At 46.5% G+C, this 8,514-nt stretch overlaps 1 protein-coding gene across 2 annotated transcripts in view; it reads right to left on the bottom strand.

Annotated features, from left to right (window-relative positions):
* Nucleotides 1-4,346: 4,346 nt before the first annotated feature.
* The window catches only part of Frmd6 (FERM domain containing 6), a 70,209-nt gene continuing 66,041 nt past the window's right edge, over nucleotides 4,347-8,514 (bottom strand). For both annotated transcript variants that reach the window (XM_013346761.2, XM_005343193.3), the window contains exon 14: nucleotides 4,347-7,205. In XM_013346761.2, coding sequence (XP_013202215.1) covers nucleotides 6,921-7,205 — 285 coding nt within the window. In that variant the 3' untranslated portion in view covers nucleotides 4,347-6,920. The remainder of the gene's footprint in view (nucleotides 7,206-8,514) is intronic.

An 8,514-nucleotide genomic window follows, 5' to 3' on the forward strand; every position in this document is an offset into this window, starting at 1 on the left:
CATACGTCACTGCAGCTGATGGGAATATCATACGTTATTGCAGCTCTACATTTTAGGGACACAGCAGATCAATTATTTCGGCCTTCCATTGAATCCTCATTAAATCGCACTTACCTTATCTCACCCATGGGTGACAGGACGTGACACCAACAACTTAGGACTCCCAACTCTGGATACACAATCCACCCTGACCCCAGAGGCAGTGGGACTGGGTCCTGCCTGTAGCCGTTGAGGAATGCTTGTGTCCCATTGACAGATGGGGAAGCTCCTTGAGTTTTAAGACATGCATTTGGAGTTAATGGGCAAGTGTGCGTGCTGAGGTTCCCTTTAATTCAGTCTTGGGCTGGGTCCACAGGAGGGTGCCACCTCTATGTGGCATGTCTCTCCCTTCAGCTAACCGTCCCTGGGAAAGTCCTCAAAGGCACATCAAAAGGTGCGTCTCACTAATGCCCAGGGATTTTACTCATCCAATTAAGTTGAAAATTAATCAGCTTAACCATCACCCCCGTTCATATTGCTGTGGCATTTCAAGCCTTCACGTAAGTTCCTTAGCTTTTCTGAAACACTTCTACCCTGAGACCATGCAGTGGTAGAATCTTCAGGCCCTAGCCCTTCCTTTCACCTCTGTGGATCTGAAGATGACATTTTCTAGGCCTTTCTCCCATGATGCCAGATCTTCTAGTGCTGCTCTGAACTTGGGGGGTTGCGGATGAGGAGTCGGTGAACATTCTTCAGCTCCAAGACAAGCGCTTCACCTGGCCTGGCTTACCTGCCGCTGTTTTCTCTGTGTGTTATAGCTGAGCACAGAGGGGCCGTGAGAAGGGAAACCTGAGATTTCACTCTCGCCTTGCAGGCTCTGCTGTCTTCTTTGTACCTGCTTGTGGGGCTCACCTCTGCTTGTGGGGGGCACTCCACCTACTTTCTTTGACAGATGGTTACTAATGCACATGGTAAAAAAAGAAAAAAGAAAAAGAAATCTCTAATAATATCCCTGGACGAAACAGGCATTTGCAGGCCAGTAAGGGAAGTGGGATGCATGTTCTAAATGTCAGACGATCAATTTAGAAGTACACTTGGAACACGATTCCTTTCCCATCTGAGAGCTGTCTGTTCCAACAAAATCAGCCTCTTGCAGTGATGACGGCAACGCATGGAGGAGACCTCAGCTGATTACAGCTGACACCAGATGGGTAAACATCCAGCCCATGTAATAAGGTGGTTAATTATAGCTCTGCCATGTTTATAGAATTCCATTAATCTCTTGAGCATATTTAACTTTGTCACCTACAATGGCTCAGGGCATCTGAGCAGGACTTCTGAGAAGTCACGCTCCTGTGTTGACTCTGCACGCATGCCTTAAGAATCAAAGGGCTAGGTGGGGTAGCTTGCTTTCATTATCCTCTGCTTGGGGATAAATCTACACGAAGCATCTGAGAAATGCTGAGGCAAATGAAACAGTGGCTGGGGAGTTAAGAACATCTGAGGGCACTCCCTGGTCCCCACCCTCACACTCGGTTACAGCGCCCAGCACTCTCCCCTAGTGATGGAGGATGCATTCCGATGTCCTGGAACAGTGAGCCCACCGCCTCATCTGAACTCGAATCCCCCTAAAAAAGGAATGTTATTCTCGCCAAATGCGATATCCTTGGATGCCCTGGAGACCCAGCCCATCCCAAGCAAGGATCATGGCAGTTTAGGAGCAATAGCCTGACTGGTTCATATTGCTCAGGTTCAGTTCCAGACAACAGGCTCAACCTTTGTGCATCTTAGTTTACTTCAAACTACCCTGGATGAACCTGGCCAGATGCCCAGGCTAGCCCTGGGCCAGGGCTGGTTTGTGTTCTATAGGTCTTCGTAATGAGCAGCCGAGACTGGCACTGGACTGTTTTTTAACAAACAAAGTATTCACACAGCGTACTTGTCACTCATAATAGAGTTGTAGATAACCGTCATCATCCCAGGCCCTCTGCCAAAAGCGCAACTGTCCGCTCTTAGCGGGTGAGAAGACTGTCTAGCAGCCCTTGGATTCTGCTACCCCATGGCCGCACCCCATTCAGACTCTCGCCATCCTCTCTAGTCTGGCTTCCCCTCCCTAACCATCTGCAAGCACCATTCCGCTGTTTATCTCAAACCAACACACATTTTCTTCCTTCTGTATCATCCGTCAGTGACTCCTTCCATCAAGGAAACAAAACAAAACCCAGTGTCTTCTCTCTGTACTCAAGACCTTTCACCGCTATGCAGAGGAGTCACCAGGTCCCTAGAGGTCCTCACAGGGCCCCAGAAGACCCCTGCCGGGCCACTTTCAAGTCTTTGTTGGGCTAGCCCCATCCTGCCAGGAGGCCCGTCTTCCCCCCAAAAGCTTCTGCTCTTCCACTCTTTAAGCCCAATCCTTCATCGCTTTTAGGTTAAGGCAAAGCCTGACCTTGTAAATGCCTGGCATATCGGGTGCTAAAAAGCAAATTACTTAATTAGCACATTTTACTTTCACCCCTAAAATGTGGTTCTTCCCCTTAGCGTCTGTTTTCTCTAAGGGCTTTAGTTAGGTTGGTAGGTACAATGGGAAAAGTTTTGTGTAGATTTGGGTTTAAAACTCTGATTCGTGGGGCTGGAGAGATGGCCCAGCAGTTCAGAGCAGTCCCGGCACCCACATGGCGACATGCCTGCTCACCTGTAACGCCAGCTCCAGAGGACCTGCGGCTTCCTCCGGCCTGTGCTGGCTTCAGGCGTGCACATGGTACTCATATATACATGCAGACAAGATTACTCAGCCATAAAAATGTAAATGCCATGGTACCATTCACTCGCGACAGGGTCTTGAGCAAGATTCACTATTTCCTCAGTGGTGAAACTTCAGTCGCCGGAGGATTAGACAAGACGGATGTAGCATTGGATGAATAACAATAGCCTGACTTTTTTTCCCCATTGACTTCTTCAATTTACTCTGCAACATTCATGAATAACACCCCACTGCAAAGTTCTGGTTTCAGCTAGGCCTGATTGATACAGGCCTATAATTCATTCAATAGGCTCAGACAGGAGGATCATGAGTTTAAGGCCAGCCTGGGCAACTCAGTGAGATCCTGCTTTGGGGGTGGGTTGGGCGGGGGAGACTAGGGAGATAGCTCAGTGGATAAAGCATAAGGACTGGGGGTTGGAATTCCAGAAGCCACATAAATGCTGGGCAGGTGTGGTGGCCACCTGTAATGCCAGTCCTTGGAAGGCAGGGACAGGGACTAGGCAATTTGGCTAGCTAGACTAGCTAAGGTTAGTGACTTCCAGGTTCAGCACGAGACCTGCCCCAATAGAGTGGAGAAAGATTAAGGAAGACAGTGTTAACTCACGCATTCATTCACACACACAGAAGCATCATACATAAGCAAAAAACCATGGGCTATAGCTCAGTGGTACAGTGGCTGCTAGCCTGCTTAGGGCCCTAACTCCAAACCTCAGTGTTACACACACACACACACACACACACACACACACACACACACACACACTCCCCTACCCATCCCACCTCTCACTGTGGACTCTAGCTAGGCTTCTAAATGACTCGATCCCAGAAGAGTTAAATGCCTGAAATTCTGAAAGCTCTTGCTTCCCATCCTACTCACCAGGGTACCTTATTACTTTAATTTCTCAGTCCTTTGAATTATTATTGCCTCTTTGAGCCGAGAAAATCAGAGCAGAGGTAAGGTCTTGTCTTTGAGGGCAAGAGAGGCTCTGCAGAGATCATCCCTAGACACTAATTCCTGGCTCCTTCCCTTTACGCCTCAGGGCATCCAGCCTCGCGAATGCAGCCACTTAAAATCAACTGACAGTGTTAAATGTCTAAAGTTACTGCCTTTTTTTTAGAGTCAGGGAGATAGATACCTTAGTGGATAAAGGTACTTACTGCTGAGCCCAATAACCTGAGTGCGATTCCCAGAACCCACATGACGGAAGAACCAATTCCTGAAAGTTGTCACCTGACCTCTATACAGACACTGTGGCCTATGTGCACCCCCAAGTACACACATACACACACACACACACACACACACACCTTTGAGCCTCTGATGAGACAGCGGTGTGTGACTTTGCCACAGTATCTGGAAAAGCCCTTGAAACCTTGGTTCACCCTAGCTGGCAGGACTCGCCGCCTCACAGACATGAGGATTAACGTGTGCAGCCCTAATATGGCAATACAGGCCTGGCAGACGGCAGAACTCAGCACCCTCTCTCACCGCCCTCCACGAGGGTGTCTTAAATATCCCTACAGCAGGACAGAAGAGAGCAAAGAAAGCATACAAGCACTTCTTCCTGGTTCCTGCTGAACGCGAAGCCGAATAACAAAAGACACCTTAAAGGCCAAAAAGTTAACTTTATTGACTGCTGATCTCACCATGAAACACCTATAAGAAATAATTACAAAATAATGCGAGTTTTTTTTTTTAAACATACTTTCAGTATCATCCGACATGGTGATCCTTTCACAGAAAGGATTATTTACAGCTTACTGAGATATAAAGCTCACTGTGGTGAATACAAACGCGGGTGACATGGAGCGGTGACATGTTCCGACCTGGTCTGTGTACCAGTTATCGACATGTTAACCAATGCAGCATCAACAACAGCTGTGTCGTTTTCTTTTCCTTTATTTTTTAAAAACAATTTCCCAATACAAAAATGTCAATTATTCAAAGTGGGCTTTCACATAGCTACCTGTGTAAGAGTCTACCATGGACCACAAAATTACAAATGTTCCCTAGCAGGTTTCCTCTTTGAAAAATCTGTAAGGCTAATCCCAAATCCAGCCAAAGGAGAGGGAAGGAAAAGCAACACCCCTGGCAGAATCCTGGAGACTGGATTCTGGAGCAGAGAGGAAAAAGAATACAGAGTACGACCTGTTCAATTAAACAACTATTTTATCTTTGTATCTGCAAGCGCCGCTGAGGGCCATGGAAACACACGGCATGGCGACCGGGGCTCTCAAGAAGACCAACTTCCCCAGGGCCTGGCCCCTAAGCGTCTGTGAAAAAATGGTGAGATTATGTAATGACTCATAAGCAAAAGAAGTCATTAAATCATCCCTTCAACTTCCAGCCTTCTGCAAGGAGACTGAGATAAATTCTGGTACCAGAGACTTTGGTTCTTCTAAAAAGCATTTGACAACAGCAAAAATAATGTCATGGCCACAGAACTTTTTCTTTTGTTCTTCTTTTTAAGGGGTCCGGTGAGAGTTACTGGGTGACATTGTGCGGCAGCTGTGCCTGCACAGGAGGGCAGCATGGTGGGGCAGCCCCCGTGGCCGCCACCGGTTCTGTAACACTGACTCCACCCACAGGGAACGCTGCTTAAGTTCTGCCGTGCCCTACGTCTATTTCTTCGTTACTTGAAAACATAATTTTGTAGAAAAATATGAGCTTCTTTAGAAAATAATACATTTTTTAATAAAACCTGGCAGATAGCAAAAATGGAGTATCAAAATATGGTAAACAAATGTTGTAAAATACTAAATCATTAAAAACACCCCCTAGAAAGACATTGTGCTGTGAAGTCCTCTCCCGAAGTGCGAGCAACATTTCACTGCATGTCAAGTTGCTAAACTCGTCCCCTGGCTTGCTCTGACCACACACTGTAACAGTGGCAGGGCAGTGACCGTCTTCTTAAACATGGCCCATTCACCATCGCTAATACCCCCTGTATACTTTTATTTCAAAGTTAATAAAAATACACTCTTGGCTCAGTGGGCTCCAATCCTACTGTGCATTCCTTCTGCCTGGTAAACTTTACAAGAAAAGACAGTCTCACCCGGGTCTCATTCACAAGAGCCTGATTTGAACTGACCTGGGGTAGGACCCAGCCTTGTTTTAAAAGCTCCCCAGAGGAAGTCTTATGATGCAATCGGGGTTGAGAATCTTGGCCAAAGGCACACAAGGAAAGTCACTCTTAACTCTACATTATCAACTGATTGTCTGTGGCGACCATTCTTCCAATAATGTACCCTCAACATTAAACACGGAATTCTATGTGTGCAAGACATACGCAGAAATCCAAATGAAGAGTCATTAGGTTTCAAACACATATAAACACACAGAGTTCCATGTATCTATACACATGTGACATATACACACAGCTAGGTTATCTTTTTAAAGCAGAAACTAGCATTGCCACCATTAAAAAAACAACAAAGAAAATACCACCAAACAAACTTTTTCTAAGACATTTCCATTGTTTTTTTTTTAACATATACCAGCTTTGTAAACTCCACAAAACGCACCATGTCACGGACACAAGCGAATCCCAGAGCTTCCAGGAAGACCAGCACAGTGGGCGTGGCACCGTGTGAAGGAGTCCCAGCATGCGTCTTCCGGCTCTGAGTAGCACTTCCATTGTACACGCATCTTTGGCTAAAACCCCAGACTCCCACCAGTCCGTTGGTGTTCATTTTGGGCTAGCCTCTGTGAGGCAGCCATGGCTATAGACCTAAGAATGACTCTCTGTAAAAGAAGAGAGAACGTCCATCTGTCCTCCCTCAAGACGTAAGCGCTCCATGAGGGAGTGGCTAAAAAAAAAAATAAACAAACAGATAAGCCTAACATCTTCCACGTGAATAACGTATTGAACTAGAAAACAAGGGATGAACACACACCACAGCCTAAGCCTGGAAGCTGGGCAAGCTCTAAAGCACACTTCCCCCGAAAGGGTCAATAAACATCCGGGCACTTGTCTGCCTTTTACATTCTGTGTATCTTTTACCTCTGCATAATACTTAAAGTGCATTGTCCCAAGGCTTTCGTTTCCATAGTGGATATTATAAAGAAAGAGCTAAATTTGGGGTGAAAAAAAATATGGCACAAATAATATGTGAAGGACCTCGGACTCCACAGCCTCCAGCAGACAGCAGCTGCCCGCAGGGCTGCCCGCAATGGGGCTTATACGACGAACTCCGGGACCTCGTCGTGAGTGAGGTCCAGGGAGAAGTATTTGCTGGTTCTTTTGACTGGGAAAGTGTCTTGGATGTTGACGCACTGCCGAGCCAAGCAGCTGTTGCAGTAGAGACCGTCCTCCTCCAGTCCATGGCCACACCCGAAGGTGTAACTCTGAGCAGTGTCCTGACACAGACCTGCGATGCGCAGGAAGTCTTTCTGGTACAGCCTGATGTCATCGAGGCTCAGGCTGTGTCGATCGGTGGAAGTCTTTGGTTTCCGACATATTGTCTGCAAGACAAGGGAAGGGTGAGAAGAAGCGGTGATGTGGACTGCCTGGAAAGGTCGTGTCTCTGGCCAGCTGAGAGAGCAGCGGCAAAAGTGTAAAATGTCAAATAGTCCTTCCGTGTTACAAAGTGCTTTCCTACCCACGCCTTCTGCGGAAGGAATTTTGATCGACTATTTAAATCAGTGTGCCTGTATTCTGCCTAGACATTCAGCTGGTACGAACTGTGTAGTGTCCCTCCCCAGTCTATAGAGCCAACACAAAGACAGGTGGGCAACTTCTCCTAGCACTTGAGAGATCCAGCAATTACTGCAAAAGAAGGCTATAAAGATAGAAATACTGTTTTTTTTCTTTTTTTTCTTCCATCAGGACAGGGCAGTTCAACCCTTCCTGTTTGTGTCTATTTTAATATTTTAATAAGAAATGGAAAAGCAATTATCACTCAAGAAACACAGCTTGAAGAAGCAAGTTCTAGAGTCCAGAATATAGAGCTCTCGCTGCCGAAAGCTGGGAGGAAACTGGGGCTGCACAGACGGCTTAGCTGTTAAGAGAATGGGCTACTCTTGCAGAAAACCCGGTTCAGTTCCCAGTGCCCACAGCAGTGGCTCATAACCGCTTGTAACTCTGGCTCCCGGGACCCGCCACTCTCTTCTGCCCACACACATGCACACTAATAAAAAATACATTTCGAAATACAGAATGAAAAAAACAGCAGTTCTGGCCAGAAAGGGCTTGTCCTTCCAAATGGTACCAGTAGGTGGCAGGCCTTTGGAATTCATTATCCAAGTGGTCCTGGTGTAATGGAGAACACAAACGGGAGATGCTTACTGGGTGATGTGAAGAAACTAGATAGTCTAAGCTTGTTGCTTAGCACCACAAGGCACATCTTGTCGGAAAAAGACACCACTTTTCTAGACACTAACATTCCAGGAGCACATTTTGCTAAAAAGGGTCACATATGAGAGACACTGGCTATATGGAATGTCCCCTCAAACTTGATATAGTCTTCCCAGGTCTCAAAAGGAGCTCAGACAAGAAATTATTTGGTTATTTCCAGAAACCCTCAAGGCACACAAATGTCCCAGAGCTGTAGGTTTGGCATTTGCTGCTTAGCTGTGATACCTGTGACATCCATGTACAGTAGTGTAGTATATATGGGGTGGCAGAACTTGGGTTCCAATTTTCCATGCTATACCTACTGTTTAATATCGGGAATTCTAGAATTATAGAAGTATGTGTACATTTTTAAAGAGTTGTACCAGCGGCCACAGCCTCAGACAGTGTAAGTGTAGCTCAGCATCAGTGGCCACAGCC

The sequence above is a fragment of the Microtus ochrogaster genome, chromosome 1 (genome assembly GCF_000317375.1).
Source record: "Microtus ochrogaster isolate Prairie Vole_2 chromosome 1, MicOch1.0, whole genome shotgun sequence".
In the NCBI taxonomy this organism is placed as follows: domain Eukaryota; kingdom Metazoa; phylum Chordata; class Mammalia; order Rodentia; family Cricetidae; genus Microtus; species Microtus ochrogaster.